Here is a 22,515-nt window from a genome sequence, read left to right on the forward strand (position 1 = left end):
TATATACATTATGACTGGCAACTCATGTGACTCATTTATATACATTATGGCTGTCAACTCATGTGACTCATTTATATACATTATGACTGGCAACTCATGTGACTCATTTATATACATTATGGCTGTCAACTCATGTGACTCATTTATACACATTATGACTGTCAACTCATGTGACTCATTTATATACATTATGACTGTCAACTCATGTGACTCATTTATATACATTATGGCTGTCAACTCATGTGACTCATTTATATACATTATGACTGTCAACTCATGTGACTCATTTATATACATTATGGCTGTCAACTCATGTGACTCATTTATATACATTATGACTGGCAACTCATGTGACTCATTTATATACATTATGGCTGTCAACTCATGTGACTCATTTATACACATTATGGCTGTCAACTCATGTGGCTCATTTATATACATTATGACTGTCAACTCATGTGACTCATTTATATACATTATGGCTGTCAACTCATGTGACTCATTTATATACATTATGGCTGTCAACTCATGTGACTCATTTATATACATTATGGCTGTCAACTCATGTCACTCATTTATATACATTATGGCTATCAACTCATGTGACTCATTTATATACATTATGACTGTCAACTCATGTGACTCATTTATATACATTATGACTGTCAACTCATGTGACTCATTTATATACATTATGGCTGTCAACTCATGTGACTCACTTATATACATTATGGCTGTCAACTCATGTGACTCATTTATATACATTATGGCTGTCAACTCATGTCACTCATTTATATACATTATGGCTGTCAACTCATGTGACTCATTTATATACATTATGACTGTCAACTCATGTGACTCATTTATATACATTATGACTGTCAACTCAAGTGACTCATTTATATACATTATGGCTGTCAACTCATGTGACTCATTTATATACATTATGGCTGTCAACTCATGTGACTCATTTATATACATTATGACTGTCAACTCATGTGACTCATTTATATACATTATGGCTGTCAACTCATGTGACTCATTTATATACATTATGACTGTCAACTCATGTGACTCATTTATATACATTATGGCTGTCAAGTCATGTGACTCATTTATATACATTATGACTGTCAACTCATGTGACTCATTTATATACATTATGGCTGTCAACTCATGTGACTCATTTATATACATTATGGCTGTCAACTCATGTGACTCATTTATATACATTATGACTGTCAACTCATGTCACTCATTTATATACATTATGACTGTCAACTCATGTCACTCATTTATATACATTATGGCTGTCAACTCATGTGACTCATTTATATACATTATGGCTGTCAACTCATGTGACTCATTTATATACATTATGGCTGTCAACTCATGTGACTCATCTATATACATTATGGCTGTCAACTCATGTGACTCATTTATATACATTATGACTGTCAACTCATGTGACTCATTTATATACATTATGGCTGTCAACTCATGTGACTCGTTTATATACATTATGGCTGTCAACTCATGTGACTCGTTTATATACATTATGGCTGTCAACTCATGTGACTCATTTATATACATTATGGCTGTCAACTCATGTGACTCATTTATATACATTATGACTGTCAACTCATGTCACTCATTTATATACATTATGGCTGTCAACTCATGTGACTCATTTATATACATTATGGCTGTCAACTCATGTGACTCATTTATATACATTATGACTGTCAACTCATGTGACTCATTTATATACATTATGGCTGTCAACTCATGTGACTCATTTATATACATTATGGCTGTCAACTCATGTCACTCATTTATATACATTATGGCTGTCAACTCATGTGACTCATTTATATACATTATGGCTGTCAACTCATGTGACTCATTTATATACATTATGACTGTCAACTCATGTCACTCATTTATATACATTATGACTGTCAACTCATGTCACTCATTTATATACATTATGGCTGTCAACTCATGTCACTCATTTATATACATTATGGCTGTCAACTCATGTGACTCATTTATATACATTATGGCTGTCAACTCATGTGACTCATCTATATACATTATGGCTGTCAACTCATGTGACTCATTTATATACATTATGACTGTCAACTCATGTGACTCATTTATATACATTATGGCTGTCAACTCATGTGACTCGTTTATATACATTATGGCTGTCAACTCATGTGACTCGTTTATATACATTATGGCTGTCAACTCATGTGACTCATTTATATACATTATGGCTGTCAACTCATGTGACTCATTTATATACATTATGACTGTCAACTCATGTCACTCATTTATATACATTATGGCTGTCAACTCATGTGACTTATTTATATACATTATGGCTGTCAACTCATGTGACTCATTTATATACATTATGACTGTCAACTCATGTGACTCATTTATATACATTATGACTGTCAACTCATGTGACTCATTTATATACATTATGACTGTCAACTCATGTGACTCATTTATATACATTATGGCTGTCAACTCATGTGACTCATCTATATACATTATGGCTGTCAACTCATGTCACTCATTTATATACATTATGACTGTCAACTCATGTGACTCATTTATATACATTATGGCTGTCAACTCATGTGACTCATTTATATACATTATGGCTGTCAACTCATGTGACTCATTTATATACATTATGACTGTCAACTCATTTGACTCATTTATATACATTATGACTGTCAACTCATGTGACTCATTTATATACATTATGACTGTCAACTCATGTGACTCATTTATATACATTATGGCTGTCCACTCATGTGACTCATTTATATACATTATGACTGTCAACTCATGTCACTCATTTATATACATTATGACTGTCAACTCATGTGACTCATTTTTATACATTATGACTGTCAACTCATGTCACTCATTTATATACATTATGACTGTCAACTCATGTGACTCATTTATATACATTATGACTGTCAACTCATGTCACTCATTTATATACATTATGGCTGTCAACTCATGTGACTCATTTATATACATTATGGCTGTCAACTCATGTGACTCATTTATATACATTATGGCTGTCAACTCATGTGACTCATTTATATACATTATGACTGTCAACTCATGTGACTCATTTATATACATTATGACTGTCAACTCATGTGACTCATTTATATACATTATGACTGTCAACTCATGTGACTCATTTATATACATTATGGCTGTCAACTCATGTGACTCATCTATATACATTATGGCTGTCAACTCATGTCACTCATTTATATACATTATGACTGTCAACTCATGTGACTCATTTATATACATTATGGCTGTCAACTCATGTGACTCATTTATATACATTATGGCTGTCAACTCATGTGACTCATTTATATACATTATGACTGTCAACTCATTTGACTCATTTATATACATTATGACTGTCAACTCATGTGACTCATTTATATACATTATGACTGTCAACTCATGTGACTCATTTATATACATTATGGCTGTCCACTCATGTGACTCATTTATATACATTATGACTGTCAACTCATGTCACTCATTTATATACATTATGACTGTCAACTCATGTGACTCATTTTTATACATTATGACTGTCAACTCATGTGACTCATTTATATACATTATGACTGTCAACTCATGTGACTCATTTATATACATTATGGCTGTCAACGCATGTGACTCATTTATATACATTATGACTGTCAACTCATGTGACTCATTTATATACATTATGGCTGTCAACGCATGTGACTCATTTATATACATTATGACTGTCAACTCATGTGACTCATCACATTCATCATGAACACACTGGGATTCATTTTGCAATGTAGTTGTAGGACCAACAAGACACAGGTGTCCAACTCAAGGCCTGGAAAACAAATCTGACCCACCACTTCATTTATTGTGGCGCACCACTTCATTTGATCGTGGCCCGACAACATATTTAATGTTCCCCACAACCTCTTTTTATTGTGACCCCGCCACATAGTTCTATGTTGGCCCGCCACCTAATATGATGTGGCCTGCCAATCATATGATCGTAGCCTGCAACATCATTTTATCATGGCCTTCCAACTCATTTAACGTGATCCACAACCTTATTTTATATGGCCCGCCACCTAGTATAATGTGGCCCGACAACTTATTTAACGTGGTCTGCCACCTCATTTGATCGTGGCCTGACAACATATTTAATGTTCCCCAGAACCTCTTTTTATTGTGACCCGCCACATAATTTTATGATGGCCCACCACCTAGTATAATGTGGCCCGACAACTTATTTAATGTGGTCCGCCACCTCATTTGATCGTGGCCCACCACATCATTTAACTAGTTCGCCACATCATTTAATGTGGTCCACCACATCATTTAACTGATCCACCACATCATTTAATGTGGCCCACCACATCATTTAACTGATCCACCACATCCTTTAATGTGGTCCGCCACATCATTTAACTGGTCCGCCACATCATTTAATGTGGTCCACCACATCATTTAACTGATCCACCACATCATTTAACTGGTCCGCCACATCATTTAACTGGTCCGCCACATCATTTATTGTGGTCCACCACATCATTTAACTGATCCACCATGTCATTTAATGTGGTCCGCCACATCATTTAACTGGTCCGCCACATCATTTAATGTGGTCCACCACATCATTTAATGTGGTCCACCACATCATTTAACTGATCCACCACGTCCTTTAATGTGGTCCGCCACATCATTTAACTGGTCCGCCACATCATTTAATGTGGTCCACCACATCATTTAACTGGTCCGCCACATCATTTAATGTGGTCCACCACATCATTTAACTGATCCACCACGTCATTTAATGTGGTCCGCCACATCATTTAACTGGTCCACCACATCATTTAACTGATCCACCACGTCCTTTAATGTGGTCCACCACATCATTTAACTGGTCCGCCACGTCATTTAATGTGGTCCACCACATCATTTAACTGATCCACCACGTCATTTAATGTGGTCCACCACATCATTTAATGTGGTCCACCACATCGTTTAATGTGGTCCGCCACATCATTTAAAGTGGTCCACCACATCATTTAACTGATCCACCACGTCATTTAATGTGGTCCACCACATCATATAATGTGGTCCGCCACATAATTTAAAGTGGTCCGCCACATCATTTAATGTGGTCCACCACATAATTTAACGTGGTCCGCCACCTCATTTGATCGTGGTCCACCACATCATTTAACTTGGCCCACCACATCATTTAACTAGTTCGCCACATCATTTAATGTGGTCCACCACATCATTTAACTGATCCACCACGTCCTTTAATGTGGTCCGCCACATCATTTAATGTGGTCCACCACATCATTTAACTGATCCACCACGTCATTTAATGTGGTCCACCACATCATTTAATGTGGTCCGCCACATAATTCAAAGTGGTCCGCCACATCATTTAATGTGGTCCGCCACGTCATTTAATGTGGTCCACCACATCATTTAACTGATCCACCACGTCCTTTAATGAGGTCCGCCACATCATTTAACTGGTCCGCCACATCATTTAACTGGTCCGCCACATCATTTATTGTGGTCCACCACATAATTTAACTGATCCACCACGTCATTAATGTGGTCCACCACATCATCTAATGTGGTCCACCACATCATCTAATGTGGTCCACCACATCATTTAACGTAGTCCACCACATCATTTAATGTGGTCCGCCACATCATTTAATGTGGTCCGCCACATCATATAATGTGGTCCGCCACATAATTTAAAGTGGTCCGCCACATCATTTAAAGTGGTCCGCCACATCATTTAATGTGGTCCGCCACGTCATTTAATGTGGTCCGCCACATCATTTAATGTGGTCCGCCACATCATTTAATGTGGTCCGCCACATCATTTAACTGGTCCGCCACATCATTTAAAGTGGTCCGCCACATCATTTAATGTGGTCCGCCACATCATTTAATGTGGTCCGCCACATCATTTAAAGTGGTCCGCCACATCATTTAAAGTGGTCCGCCACATCATTTAAAGTGGTCCGCCACATCATTTAATGTGGTCCGCCACATCATTTAATGTGGTCCGCCACATTATATAATGTGGTCCACCACGTCATTTAATGTGGTCCACCACATCATTTAATGTGGTCCACCACATCATTTAACTGGTCCACCACATCATTTAACTGGTCCATCACATCATTTAATGTGGTCCGCCACATCATTTAATGTGGTCCGCCACATCATTTAAAGTGGTCCGCCACATAATTTAATGTGGTCCGCCACATAATTTAACTGGTCCACCACATCATTTAATGTGGTCCACCACATCATTTAACTGGTCCACCACATCATTTAACTGGTCCATCACATCATTTAATGTGGTCCACCACATCATTTAATGTGGTCCACCACATCATTTAAAGTGGTCCGCCACATCATTTAAGGTGGTCCGCCACATCATTTAATGTGGTCCACCACATCATTTAAGGTGGTCCGCCACATCATTTAATGTGGTCCGCCACATCATTTAAAGTGGTCCGCCACATCATTTAACTGATCCACCATGTCATTTAATGTGGTCCACCACATCATTTAACTGGTCCACCACATCATTTAACTGGTCCATCACATCATTTAATGTGGTCCACCACATCATTTAATGTGGTCCACCACATCATTTAATGTGGTCCGCCACATCATTTAACTGGTCCGCCACATCATTTAAGTGGTCCACCACATCATTTAATGTGGTCCGCCACATCATTTATTGTGGTCCACCACATCATTTAACTGGTCCACCACATCATTTAATGTGGTCCACCACATCATTTAATGTGGTCCACCACATCATTTAAAGTGGTCCGCCACATCATTTAAGGTGGTCCGCCACATCATTTAATGTGGTCCAACACATCATTTAAGGTGGTCCACCACATCATTCAATGTGGTCCGCCACATCATTTAAAGTGGTCCGCCACATCATTTAACTGATCCACCACGTCATTTAATGTGGTCCACCACATCATTTAACTGGTCCACCACATCATTTAACTGGTCCATCACATCATTTAATGTGGTCCACCACATCATTTAATGTGGTCCACCACATCATTTAACTGGTCCGCCACATCATTTAAGTGGTCCACCACATCATTTAATGTGGTCCGCCACATCATTTATTGTGGTCCACCACATCATTTAACTGGTCCACCACATCATTTAATGTGGTCCACCACATCATTTAACTGGTCCACCACATCATTTAACTGGTCCACCACATCATTTAATGCGGTCCACCACATCATTTAATGCGGTCCACCACATCATTTAATGTGGTCCGCCACATCATTTAAATTGGCCCTCTGAGCATAGTTGCCAAGTGGCCCTCAATAACAACCTGGCTTCAACTCACAGTGTCCAGAGAAGCTGCAGCTCTCATGTCGGGCAGAAAGCCGACCTCCAGCACGTGCAGCAGGAAGTCCTGGTTCTCGATGCCGTACACGCGGTCCAGGAAGAGCACCATGGAGGCCTTGTGGTCGGGAACGAAGCTGGCGGACATCTTGGGCTCCACAATCTGTCCGTCTGAGACATGGAGAGGACACGTCAAACACGTCTTTGCCCACGTCCAGACTCTGCACATCACCTTTGCCGTGGGCGGGTATCTGCACGGACAGACTGATGACCCCCACCAGGTCCTCGATGGGCACCAGAGATCTCAGGATGGCTCGGATCCTCAGAGCTTCTCCCTTCCCCGCTTGGATCAGCTGGTGGACGTGAAGGTTTGAGATTTGACTTTCTGCACCCCGTAGGCGTGAGAGGAGGCGCGGGCGACACTCACGTGCATCTCAGGTGCACAGCGGCCCAGCAGGTCGATGAGGGCCGAGTAGAAGGACATGATGGCGTTCCCCAGGTGCACTCGGTTCTCCTCCTGCTGCTCCTCGCCACCAAACCTGGCAAGGATCCACATGTGAGTAAGAAAGGAGGCGCAGCCTGGAGTGTGACACCCACATGAAGCGTCTATCCTTCTTGACGGTGGGTCCGTCCCTGGCCGGGTCCTCTGAGATCTTGATGGCTTCCTCCATGGCGGCCAGCAGACCGTTGCCGCCCTCTCCTCGGAGCGCCGGGCCAAAGCACTCGGGCCGGCGGATGAGAAGACGGACCACAACGTTGGCGTTCTCTTCCACGCTCTCTCCTGTGTGGAGCAGACTGCGAGTCACTAACTATTACGTGTGTGTGTGTTCTTGGATTTCTACCATTTTTGAGACATCAACAAGGAAAAGTATCTTCCATATGAGGAGGTGTGACATAAATCATGGTCCCAATAACATTGCATCTAATAGACAATGTCTCATTTGCACCCCCTGCTGGTGACATCTATCAAAATGAGGGTGGTCCCAAAAAGGAGGGATTTTTCAAATTGACTGTGTGTCGCTTTTAAAAGTGCTCCCCCTCTGGTCAACATATGAAATAACAAGTGTGTGTAAGAAATTACAATGAGCCCCCTTTGACTAAAAATAATTAAAATAAATATGTACAGTATATAGAGACATACTGTAATAACTTGAAGTAAATAATGAAAATTCAAAACCAATAAACCAAAAATTCCCCCAAAAATAAATGAACTAAAAGCAGTCTTTTTCTCACAATGTGTCGACTTTTTTTCTTATAAAATTGGGAACAATTTCTCATATTCTAAGTAAAAATATAACTTTTTTATGTAAAATTATTACTTTTTTAGGTAAAACTTTTACTTTTTAATGCAAAATGGTTACATTTGTCATATAAAATTCTGACTTTGATCACAATATCGCCAAGTTTTCTGATAAAATTGTGACTTTTGTCGTGTAAAATTACGACTATCAATAAAATTGCCAAAATGCTAAGCTTTGCTTGTAAAATTGTGACTGTTGAGTAAAATTCCAACTTTTTAATCATAATATTGCACCACAGTTCAGTTTTTCTTGTAAAATGTTGACTTGCATTGAGTAAAATTACAACTTGTAATAAAAATGCCAAAATTCTAAGTGAAATTGTGACCTTTTTCTTATGAAATTCCAACTCATTTTTCACAACAAGCATTTTTATATTTGCATAGTATGTATGTATTAATAATGTTGTAAATACACAACTTTATATATCTAGATGTTGTCTGTCTATCTGTGTTGGCCCTGCGATGAGGTGGCGACTTGTCCAGGGTGTACCCCGCCTTCCGCCCGATTGTAGCTGAGATAGGCTCCAGCACCCCCCGCGACCCCAAAAGGGACAAGCGGTAGAAAATGGATGGATGGATATATATCTAGAAAGGGTGGTCTTAAAGAGGTAGGCATTATTCAGAGGTCTCAAGAAGGTAACAAATACAAGAATGTGTGTGTGTGTTACCGTTCACAAAGACGGCAAAGCGCAGGAAATCCAGATATCTCTCGCCCCCGCAGGGGTTCCAGCCGATGTCGGGGTAGCCCTTGGACATCAGCATGGGACACATCTGCAGCCCGCAGCCCGCCAGGTAGGTCACCACCTGCGTGCATCACAACGCTTGACCTCTCTCCTCTTTTTTTTTTTTGCTCTCATCTCGTCACGAACCATTTCCAAATCCTGCTCCTGCAGCGCCAACGCCAGCTCGTTGTTGTCGATGCAAGACGCCGCCGCCACGTCCAGAGGGGTGGAGCCACGCATGCCTGCACGGAGAGGAAGAGAGGTACCATTATTGCTGACCCATAGCCACAACATTAGGTACACCTGTTGTGTAGGGATGGGCTGCGAATCCGATTCACGTAAAACCCCACGTTGCTGCTCGTCGGCAATCACTCCAGCAGCACCGAGAGCCGACTCCACCAAACTACCTCGAGGTGATGTTGCAATTTTCAAGGCCAACAAAGCAACTGACTCAAAAACGCTACGACGTGAGTAAAGTGAGGCGCTAGCTTGATGCTAATACACACCAACTTTGCTTTGGACATGCTACTGATTAGCATTAGCACTTTTACATGGCGATTTCAACACCTCTAAATGTGTTGAAAACTACAACAAAGATGCACGTTACAAGGTAACAGCTGGTGCTTGCAGTATTAACACTTTTTAGGGCACAACAAAAGACTAGATTTAGCAACTGGACTGACTTTAGCGACAGACCACAAACCTTACACTGCTGTCATGTAACGTCTTGGACCTGCAACTGCAACCTAATGTCATACTTATTTTTAAATGTTGCAACAAATATTTGTAATTTTTTTTAATCAAAAACAATTCATATTTATTAACACACACAAAGGTACTGAAAATTGGTACTGTTAAGTACCGGTATCAATTTCCAGGTACCTGGAAATTATATAGACGTATTATATATAGGGCTGCAACTAACGATTAATTTGATAATCGATTAATCTGTCGATTATTACTTCGATTAATCGATTAATAATCGGATAAAAGAGACAAACTACATTTCTATCCTTTCCAGTATTTTATTGGAAAAAAACAGCATACTGGCACCATACTTATTTTGATTATTGTTTCTCAGCTGTTTGTACATTTTGCAGTTTATAAATAAAGGTTTATTTTAAAAAAAAAATAAAAATAAAAAATAAAAAATAAAAAAAATAAAACATTTTAAAAAAAGCCTCTGCGTATGCGCATAGCATAGATCCAACGAATCGATGACTAAATTAATCGGCAACTATTTTTATAATCGATTTTAATCGATTTAATTGATTAGTTGTTGCAGCCCTAATTATATAGTATTTCTTATTGTACAAATATATAAAACCGTCTGTGTTATTGTACAGATGTATTATACAGATGTATAATACAGTATGTGTTATTGTACAAATATATAATACAGTATGTGTTATTGTACAAATGTATTATACAGTATTGTACAAACATATAATACAGTATGTGTTATTCTACAGCTGTATTATATAGTATTTGTTATTGTAAAAATATATAATTATAATAATGATATTATTGCACAGATGTCCACTGACCAAGTCCGATGCCACTGTTCTGCAGCAGGTATCCCAGGTGGTCAAACATGGAGCGCTGGTTCTGCCGGCTAATGCGACAGAAGTAACACAAGAAGCGGCAGCAGTTGGTCACCATTTGTGGGAAGCGGATCTCCTGTGGGGGAGAAGGGGAGGTGCTTGATGTTTGCTGGGCACGCGGTCATGGCGGCGTGCTTCTTCACCTTGGAGTCTCCACCTCCACCCAGAACATTGACCATCACCTCCATGACGGTCTCGTGCATGCCAAGAGCTCTCATCAAGTTGGGGTGCTGGTAGAAAACCTTGTTGTTCATGATATTCCTGAGAAGTAACAACCATTGATCAGGTTCCAGCACAGAACTCAAAAGGTGCGCACGAGGCATCCTGACCCGATGCTCTGGATCATGAGGCGCTCCTCCTCCGGGCCCATCTGGACGATGAGCAGCGAGCGGATCTGTCCCAGACACTCCAGCAGGTCCATGGTGTCCTGGTAGGACACGGCGTTGATGGAGTAGGCTTTGGGCAGCGCTCGGATCAGCTCGCCCAGTCCGTCGTACTGCCTGTGGAGCAGGCTGAACATCAGGCGGACCAGCTCCGGGTTCTGGATGAAGGACTCCTGGGACCAGTGGATCATGGTGTGGGAGATGAGCTCCTGGAGGGTGCCTTTGTGACAACACACAATCAGCTTTACTTCAACACAAATGTGGCATATTTCTGGGTCCACCTACTGGGTTTGAGCTCCTCCTCTGGTTCAGGCGTCTCCTCCTCGTTCTTCTTACGTAAGCTCTTGACTTTATCCACCAGACTGAGGAATCTTCCACTCAGTGAGGCGTCCTCCTCCTCTTCCTCTGCCTCCTCCTCAATGTGTATGCCTGGGGGTCATCCACAGCCTCATTTAGTGGTCCTGGCCTGCTCAGACCTTTCAAGATGTCCTCACCACAGTGAAGCAGGAGGTCATTGTGAAACTCTGCCAGCGTTTCTCGCACGCCTTCGGGTATGGGACAGTCCTCATCCTCAAGGTGCTTGAAGTTGGTCAGGAGAAGAACCTTCAAGGGAACAAAAGGCAGCATGTTTGAGGGGATTAAAAAAAAAAAAAAAAAATTTATATTCTGTACATACATACTGTACATATACATACATACACATATGTATATATATATATACACATGAAAAAAAAAAAAATATATATATATACACACATATATAAACATATATATATACACATATATGTGTATATATTTCATCGTCTTGCTGAAATAAGCAAGGGCGTCCATGATAACGTTGCTTGGATGGCAACATATGTTGCTCCAAAAGCTTTTTGTACCTTTCAGCATTAATGGTGCCTTCACAGATGTGTAAGTTACCCATGTCTTGGGCACTAATACACCCCCATACCATCACACATGCTGGCTTTTACACTTTGCGCCTAGAACAATCCAGATGGTTCTTTTCCTCTTTGGTAAGGAGGACACGACGTCCACAGTTTCCAGAAACAATTTGAAATGTGGACTTGTGAGACCACAGAACACTTGTCCACTTTGCATCAGTCCATCTTAGATGAGCTCGGGCCCAGCGAAGCATTTCTGGGTGTTGTTGATACATGGCTTTGGCTTTGTATAGTAGAGTTTTAACTTGCACTTACAGATGTAGCGACCAACTGCAGTTACTGACAGTGGTTTTCTGAAGTGTTCCTGAGCCCATGTGGTGATATCCTTTACACACTGATGTCGCTTTTTGATGCAGTACCGCCTGAGGGATCGAAGGTCTTTGCAGTCTATTCAATTGAATATAAGTTGATTTACAAATCATTGTATTCTGTTTTTATTTACCATTTACACAACATGCCAACTTCACTGCTTTTGGGTTTGTGCATACATATACATATATACATATACACACACATATATACATAATTACATATACATACATATATATTACACGTTTGCAATGAAAATAATGTTTTGTTTTTCTAGTCTATTTAAGTACATAGTTTTCTAGTCTATTTTGTTCAAATTTGCAAAGAAAACCATTATTTGGATTTTATTTATTTATATATATATATATATATATATATATATATATATATATATATATATATATATATATACACACACAAACACATTATTTAAATCTCAAGTTCCAATCTGTCTGTCTTTATCAAGTTAAAACTTTAAAAAAAAAAAAGTTTTATGTACTTTTTCCCCCAAACAACCCTGTTGCAATACCGTAATTTCCGGACTATAAGCCGCACCTGACTATAAGCCGCACCAGCTAAATTGAGGGGAAAATACAGATTGCTCCATATATAAGCCGCACCCGACTATAAGCCGCAGGGTTTTGATGTGTAATTACCGTAGTATATAGGGGTTCCTGCTACCACGGAGGGGATTGTCGGGACAGAGATGACTGTTTGGGAACGCAAAGCGTCCCATTTATTATCAATAAATCTTTCAATCATTCAATCAAACTTTCACATCTTTGACACGGCGAACAGCATTCATGCAGAGTACAAATAATACAACGGTGCAAAGTAATACAAAGTGCTGGCCTGTACGTTTTTAAAATAACCAGCCTACCGGTATATGAAAAGTCAGTCTTTAATCATTGTGTCATCGTCTTCCTCCTGCGTACTAAAACCACCGAAATCCTCTTCGTCGGTGTCGGAGAAGAACAGGCCGTAAATAAGCCGCACCCTTGTATAAGCCGAAGGGACCAGAACGAGGGGAAAAAGTAGCGGCTTATAGTCCGGAAATTACGCTACTTTCCCAAAAATAATTCAAAGTGTAATATTTGATGTGAAGCAATCGGAGCCTTAAATATGTCAATAATTTATAACAACATTGATTTTAATTATTATATTATTTTCTTATAAAACTGAGTTAAAAAAAAAAATTAGGGATCTAAAAGTGTTCAAAATAAGTCATCCTTTTTTTTAAATTTTTTTTTTTTTACTTTCAACACTTAGTTTCCCGATCCACTTTAGATCTTTCCGGGGAATATAAGTTCTTATTTTTTTATATGTTTTTTTTGGTATGTTTTATGCCGTTTTTGTAAAAGAAAACAGTTTTTTATGACAAACACACAAAATGTGCAATTATTTCCCAAAAAATATTTAAAAGTGGAATATTTGATGTGAAGTAATTGGAGCCTTAAATATGTCAACAATTCATAACAACATTTATTTGAAATATTATATTATTTTCTTATAATACTGAGTTAAACAAAAGAATATCCCACTACAATTCTCAGGGATCCAAAAGGGTCCCACTCATAAAAGTGTTCTAAATAAGACATCCTTTTTTTAATACTTTCAACACTTAAAGGCCTACTGAAAGCCACTACTACCAACCACGCAGTCTGATAGTTTATATATCAATGATGAAATCTTAACATTGCAACACATGCCAATACGGCCGGGTTAACTTATAAAGTGCAATTTTAAAATTCCCGCCACACTTCCGGTTGAAAAACTCCTTTGGATATGATTTATGCGCGTGACGTCACAAAAGCAACGGAAGTGGTTGGACCCCATCGGACCCGATAGAAAAGCCTCTTGTTTTCTTCGACAAAATTCCACAGTATTCTGGACATCTGTGTTGGTGAATCTTTTGCAATTTGTTTAATGAACAATGGAGACTGCAAAGAAGAACGTTGTAGGTGGGATCGATCGGTGTCTTAGCGGCTAAGTACAATACTGTAATATCTGTGATATTTGCATTAGTGTACTGTGTCTTTAAGGGTTTGGGGAACGCGCATGCGCGAGTGAGTTGGCGGAGAACTTGAGTGTGTGTGAGCGTGACTTTTGGCTAACAGCAGCTCGTGTATGTGTGTGCGTTACTTTTTGAACTACAACCAGTTACAGCTTGTTAATAAAGCGATTGAGCAATTTGTTTAATGGACAATGGAGACTGCAAATAAGAAAGTTGGAGCCGGTGGAGCGGCGGACTACAGCAACACCAACACCAGGAGGTTGTGTTGTGTTTTGAGCAGGATAACAGACGCACTACGGTGAGTCTAGCTTTGGCTTCCAAACATTTGATCGCTTGCCCGTACGTGCGTGTCGATATGTGCATGTGACGTACGTAACTTTGGGGAAATATATGTTTCTTGCCGACTCTGATGGCGGCCGGGGTGTCGTCAAAAGCGTACAACGCCCGCCGCCGCATATAAGTTAGCTACGCAGCTAGGTTAGCTTCTGTTTTTTTAGCTTCGCCAAGCGGAATATTATTAATCGTGTATTTACATGTTCATGGTTTAATAGTATTATTGATCTTCTATCTATCCATCCAGTCAGGGTTTTTTTTTAATTTAGTTTCTATCTGCATTTGAGACTGACGCTATTGCGTTGGCTACACAGCTAGGTTAGCTTCTGTTTTTTTTAGCTTCGCCAAGCGGAATATTATTAATCGTGTATTTACATGTTCATGGTTTAATAGTATTATTGATCTTCTGTCTATCCATCCAGTCAGGGTTTTTTTTAATTTAGTTTCTATCTGCATTTGAGACTGACGCTATCGCGTTGGCTACGCAGCTAGGTTAGCTTCTGTTTTTTTAGCTTCGCCAAGCGGAATATTATTAATCGTGTATTTACATGTTCATGGTTTAATAGTATTATTGATCTTCGGTCTATCCATCCAGTCAGGTTTTTTTTTAATTTAGTTTCTATCTGCATTTGAGACTGCTGCTATCACGTTGGCTACGTGGCTAGGTTAGCTTCTATTTTTTTAGCTTCGCAAAGCTGAATTATTAATCGTGTATTTACATGTTCAGTCACTGTGAATGTCCATTTCGCGTTCTCGACTCTCATTTTCAAGAGGATATAGTACCCGAGGTGGTTTAAAATACAAATCCGTGATCCACAATAGAAAAAGGAGAGTGTGGAATCCAATGAGCCAGCTTGTACCTAAGTTACGGTCAGAGCGAAAAAAGATACGTCCATCACTGCCTCTCAAGTCCTTCACTGTAACGTTCCTCATCTACGAATCTTTCATCCTCGCTCAAATTAATGGGGTAATCGTCACTTTCTCGGTCCGAATCTCTCTCGCTCCATTATAAACAACGGGGAATTGTGAGCAGCACTACCGCTTGTGACGTCACGCTACTTCCGGTACAGGCAAGGCTTTTTTATCAGAAAACAAAAGTTGCGAAATTTATCGTCAATTTTCTCTACTAAATCCTTTCAGCAAAAATATGGCAATATCGCGAAATGATCAAGTATGACACATAGAATGGATCTGCTATTCCCGTTTAAATAAAAAAAATTCATTTCAGTAGGCCTTTAAGTCTCTCGATCCACCTCAGATCTTTCCGTCGATTATAAGTTTTTCTTCTTTTATATGTTTTTTTTGGTATGTTTTATGCCCTTTTTGTCAAAGAAAACAATAGTTTTTATGACAAACACACAAAATATGTAATATTTTCCCCAAAAATATTTTAAAGTGGAATTTTTGATGTGAAGTATGTCAATAATTCATACCAACTTTGATTTTGATTCATTATTATTTTTTGAGCAAAGACAGTTTAAGAAAAACAGCCTGCTTGTCAGCTTTGTGTTATTAGAGTCAACATTGCAACTTTTACTCGTTACATTTCACCCGTTTGCTCTTTTATTACACTTTTGGTAAATGCAATTTTAGTCATTGAAAAATGAGCTGCAAATGGTCACTGCTGCTTTGTAACAAGACAATTGTTCTAATTGTCCTGGCTGTGAAACGGGCTTTTACTGCACCTGGTCCTGCGGCGGGGAGCGGAACTCCCGAGTCTTGCGTGCGGTTTCAGCCGCCGACATGGTGAAGGCTCTCATCAGCTGGTTGTAGCGGATGCGCTGGTTGTCCTGGATGCTGTGGACAAAGTTGTCAGAGTAGGCCACGATGGCCTCCACGCGGTGTCGCAGCTCGCAGTCGCAGAAGTACTGCAGCAGCGTGCACATCTGAGCGGGAGAACAGTCAGACAATAATACGCCACTTTCTTTGAATTATGCCACAGCCTTATTACAAAATAGACTAAATTCATCCATCCATCCATTTTCTACCGCTTGTCCCAAAAAGTTGCTTTTTCATAATAGGTAATATAGGTCTGCACTTTTGAGAAAGTCTTTCCAAAGTTCATGATGAAGAGAAAAACATTATGTCATCAATTTGATAACATAATGTTTCTCTCCTGCTGCAATCAACACACCTGACGCTGACGAGTCTCCTGCCTTCATAAGCCAGCATGTCCTGCGTTCCAGTGCCAGAACGTAGCTACTTGTACTTGTACAGCAAGCCTCACACATCTCTCGCTTCTTTGCTCATGTGATTCCTCGCTCTTTGTGTTTCCCATCCCTCGTGCTCATTGTGTCGTGTCCTGTGTCGTCATCCAGCAACTCTTTGTCATCCCCTGGTTTCGAGATGTGTGTCTCGTCTCCCTGGATCCCCTCTGGACGCTCTGCTGCCTTCCTGGATCTCGACCCCACGCCCGCCCTTGGACCACGAAGCCTCGCTCCAGCCCGCCTTGCCCTTTCTGGACTTCTGCACCGATCTCAACACCACCTGGTAGCATTCCTCATATACCGTAATTTCCGGACTATAAGCCGCTACTTTTTCCCCTCGTTCTGGTCCCTGCGGCTTATACAAGGGTGCGGCTTATTTACGGCCTGTTCTTCTCCGACACCGACGAAGAGGATTTCGGTGGTTTTAGTACGCAGGAGGAAGACGATGACACAATGATTAAAGACTGACTTTTCATATACCGGTAGGCTGGTTATTTTGATAACGTACAGGCGAGCACTTTGTATTACTTTGCACCGTTGTATTATTTGTACTCTGCACGAATGCTGTTCGCCATGTCAAAGATGTGAAAGTTTGATTGAATGATTGAAAGATTTATTGATAATAAATGGGACGCTTTGCGTTCCCAAACAGTCATCTCTGTCCCGACAATCCCCTCCGTGGTAGCAGGAACCCCTATATACTACGGTAATTACACATCAAAACCCTGCGGCTTATAGTCGGGTGCGGCTTATATATGGAGCAATCTGTATTTTCCCCTCAATTTAGCTGGTGCGGCTTATAGTCAGGTGCGGCTTATAGTCCGGAAATTACGGTACTCACTACACATGGTCACACCGTGTACCTTTGGTTTAATCACACACTTCTTATAATATTTATATATTTCAATAAGCACGCTGCAAGCTAACGACGTCCCTACCTTTGTGCCGTCTACCTCTCCCACTGTACCGTTACATTTAGTGCAGATCGAATTGAAACAGAATGGATCCGTTCAGAATGTTACAGCCTTATTAGAAAATGCATTTAATTCATTTTTGTCCTCAAAATTCTACACACAATATTCCATAATTAAACTGTGAAAACTATTTTTATAGAGATTTTTTTTTTTTTTTTTTTTTTTTAAATATATATATATTTATGTGTGTGTTATTTTTATTACATTTGCAAAAATAAAAACTTTTCCCATTGTCACTATGGGGTATTGTGTGTAAAATTTTGAGGACAAAAATTAATTTATTGCATTTTGTAATAAGGCTGTAACATTCTGAACTGCACTAAAATAATACAAATATCTCAAATCGATGACATAATGTTTTTCCTCTTCACCATAAAGAACTTTGGAAAGACTTTCTCAAAAGTGCAGACATCATCATGTATATATTACATGTTATTATGAATGTTACTACATGACATATATACTTACATCATGTATATATTACATGTTATTATGAATGTTACTACATGACATATATACTTACATCATGTATATATTACATGTTATTATGAATGTTACTACATGACATATATACTTACATCATGTATATATTACATGTTATTATGAATGTTACTACATTACATATATACTTACATCATGTACATATTACATGTTATTATGAATGTTACCACATGACATATATACTTACATCATGTATATATTACATGTTATTATGAATGTTACCACATGACATATATACTTACATCATGTATATATTACATGTTATTATGAATGTTACTACATGACATATATACTTACATCATGTATATAATACATGTTATTATGAATGTTACTACATGACATATATACTTACATCATGTATATATTACATGTTATTATGAATGTTACTACATGACATATATACTTACATCATGTATATATTACATGTTATTATGAATGTTACTACATGACATATATACTTACATCATGTATATAATACATGTTATTATGAATGTTAGTACATGACATATATACTTACATCATGTATATATTACATGTTATTATGAATGTTACTACATGACATATATACTTACATCATGTATATATTACATGTTATTATGAATGTTACTACATTACATATATACTTACATCATGTATATATTACATGTTATTATGAATGTTACTACCTTACATATATACTTACATCATGTATATATTACATGTTATTATGAATGTTACTACATTACATATATACTTACATCAAGTATATATTACATGTTATTATGAATGTTACTACATTACATATATACTTACATCATGTATATATTACATGTTACTATGAATGTTACTACATGACATATATACTTACATCATGTATATATTACATGTTATTATGAATGTTACTACATGACATATATACTTACATCAAGTATATATTACATGTTACTATGAATGTTACTACATGACATATATACTTACATCATGTATATATTACATGTTACTATGAATGTTACTACATTACATATATACTTACATCATGTACATATTACATGTTATTATGAATGTTACTACATGACATATATACTTACATCATGTATATATTACATGTTGTTATGAATGTTACTACATGACATATATACTTACATCATGTATATATTACATGTTATTATGAATGTTACTACATTACATATATACTTACATCATGTACATATTACATGTTATTATGAATGTTACCACATGACATATATACTTACATCATGTATATATTACATGTTATTATGAATGTTACTACATGACATATATACTTACATCATGTATATATTACATGTTATTATGAATGTTACTACATGACATGTATACTTACATCATGTATATATTACATGTTATTATGAATGTTACTACATGACATATATACTTACATCATGTATATAATACATGTTATTATGAATGTTACTACATGACATATATACTTACATCATGTTTATATTACATGTTATTATGAATGTTACTACATGACATATATACTTACATCATGTATATATTACATGTTATTATGAATGTTACTACATTACATATATACTTACATCATGTATATATTACATGTTATTATGAATGTTACTACCTTACATATATACTTACATCATGTATATATTACATGTTATTATGAATGTTACTACATTACATATATACTTACATCAAGTATATATTACATGTTATTATGAATGTTACTACATTACATATATACTTACATCATGTATATATTACATGTTACTATGAATGTTACTACATGACATATATACTTACATCATGTATATATTACATGTTATTATGAATGTTACTACATTACATATATACTTACATCAAGTATATATTACATGTTACTATGAATGTTACTACATGACATATATACTTACATCATGTATATATTACATGTTATTATGAATGTTACTACATTACATATATACTTACATCATGTACATATTACATGTTATTATGAATGTTACTACATGACATATATACAGTATTAAAGCGTGTACATATTACATGTTATTATGAATGTTACTACATGACATATATACGGTATTAAAGCGTGTACATAAAACCTTGATGGAGGTTTTTGGATGTTTTTTGAGCGCTTTTTTTTTAGCTCCATTGTTAGCTGACTTCTGCTAGCATTTATTTAGGGTTTAGAATGCATAAAAAAAGAAAAACAAGTGTGCATGTCTCACACAACATTTCCAAAAAAAAAAAAGAGTAGAAATAGGAAGGAGAGGAATCAAGATGAAGACTCACCTGAAGCTTGACAGATTCTGGCAACTTCATCTGGAGTAGTCCCTCCTCCAGACCTTGCTCCTCGTCTTTGACTTCAGCCTCCAGCATCTCCGCCTCCTTCTCCTCTTCTGCCTTTTCTGCGTCTACTTTGCCATCTTTGGCCTCTCCTTCCTCCTTCTCCTCCTCTTGCCTCTCCTCCTTGGTTTTGGTCTTCTCATCGTCTTCGTGCTCTCCTTCCACCGGCTCCTCCTCCTCCTCCTCCTCCTCCTCGCCCACGCCCTCGTCCTCCTCGTCCGCCTCCTCCTTGGCCTCCTCGCTTTCGGCCGCCCGGTCGTCGTCTTCCTCTTTCCCGCCAAACACGTTGGGGTCGATCATCTTCAGGATGTGCTTGCTGTCCTCGTCGTTGAAGATGCCCATGATGAGCAGCGTGCTGATCAGCTTCAGGATGGGGACAAAGTGGAACTCCACGCTGCCTCCCACCGGGTCCCGCATGGCCTGGCTGCCGTCCAGCACGGCCTCGGTCAGCATGCTGATGGCTCGGGTCTTCAGCTCCTGCGGGGGGAGATAAAGACATGAAGACCTGAGAAAATGTGGGAGTGGGCGTGAGAAGCTGCACCTGCAGGGGGAAGACGGGGCTGAGCGTGTACAGGTCCGGGTCCATGCCCACAAAGTTGATGGAGGAGAAATGCAGCTTGGGTCGCAGGCAGGTGGTGAGGCCCACGCCGGGTAGGGAGTGCGCCTTCTTGGCGTCGGGATAGAGGTCGATGCTGAGCGTGTCCTCCGACATGGGCACGATGAACTCCTTGTTGGTGCCCAGGCGCGCCCGCTTGGCCGACTCCAGGTGGATGCTGATGAGGAGGTCGTAGTAGCCGCTGCGCAGCGGACCGGGCAGGTAGGTGTTCTCGGTGGCGTAGAAGAGCTGCGACTCGTCCACGTGGCTGCACAGCGCGTGGGCCACCCGGTTGTTGCCCAGGGCACACACGGCGCAGTAGAGCATGAGGGTGTGGTAGTGGAACTTCATCAGGTCCTGCCGCTCCGACAACTCCAGGATGTCGATGCACCTGAGAGCGTAGCAGACGTCTTAGGAAAGTACTTCATCAGCTCCTTCATCCAATACCCTGGAACCTCCATTTACGAACACGATGCCAACCTTCTCTCATTCATTCATTCATTCTGGAAGCCTTAGGGCAGAGCATTTTTGTCGCGTTTCGCTTGATTGTAAAATATGTGGATGGAGAGGGGGTGTGACGTTCATATGTTGTCAATATTCAATGTTTTACCGTTCATAGTTAATATTGTAAATCCCACTTTCTTTACTTTCATGTTCATTCTGGGTGTCCCAATCAGTAAAAAAATTAAAAATTCCATTCCGGTTTTTCAGGTGGTCTGTCATAACGTTTTTAATCAGACATTATTGTGACGTTTTGTATTAATGTTCCTGAAAAAAGGACCCAAGCACACATACTGTACAGCAGATTTTCATAGTTTA

The 22,515-nt window shown here is 39.0% G+C and overlaps 1 protein-coding gene across 1 annotated transcript in view; it reads right to left on the minus strand.

The window, feature by feature from the left end:
* ryr1b (ryanodine receptor 1b (skeletal)) overlaps window positions 1-22,515 on the minus strand; it is a 297,504-nt gene that overhangs the window by 181,574 nt on the left and 93,415 nt on the right. Inside the window, exons 36-49 of the mRNA XM_062060917.1 lie at window positions 21,643-22,087; window positions 21,048-21,578; window positions 16,780-16,980; window positions 11,989-12,097; window positions 11,780-11,923; window positions 11,441-11,714; window positions 11,255-11,372; window positions 11,055-11,187; window positions 9,655-9,749; window positions 9,454-9,589; window positions 8,083-8,266; window positions 7,913-8,024; window positions 7,718-7,838; window positions 7,487-7,656 (exon numbers count right to left, since the gene is read on the minus strand). Of these exons, the coding sequence (XP_061916901.1) occupies window positions 7,487-7,656; window positions 7,718-7,838; window positions 7,913-8,024; window positions 8,083-8,266; window positions 9,454-9,589; window positions 9,655-9,749; window positions 11,055-11,187; window positions 11,255-11,372; window positions 11,441-11,714; window positions 11,780-11,923; window positions 11,989-12,097; window positions 16,780-16,980; window positions 21,048-21,578; window positions 21,643-22,087 (2,773 nt within the window). The remainder of the gene's footprint in view (window positions 1-7,486; window positions 7,657-7,717; window positions 7,839-7,912; window positions 8,025-8,082; window positions 8,267-9,453; window positions 9,590-9,654; window positions 9,750-11,054; window positions 11,188-11,254; window positions 11,373-11,440; window positions 11,715-11,779; window positions 11,924-11,988; window positions 12,098-16,779; window positions 16,981-21,047; window positions 21,579-21,642; window positions 22,088-22,515) is intronic.

Source organism: Entelurus aequoreus, linkage group LG10, assembly GCF_033978785.1.
Source record: "Entelurus aequoreus isolate RoL-2023_Sb linkage group LG10, RoL_Eaeq_v1.1, whole genome shotgun sequence".
In the NCBI taxonomy this organism is placed as follows: Eukaryota; Metazoa; Chordata; class Actinopteri; order Syngnathiformes; family Syngnathidae; genus Entelurus; species Entelurus aequoreus.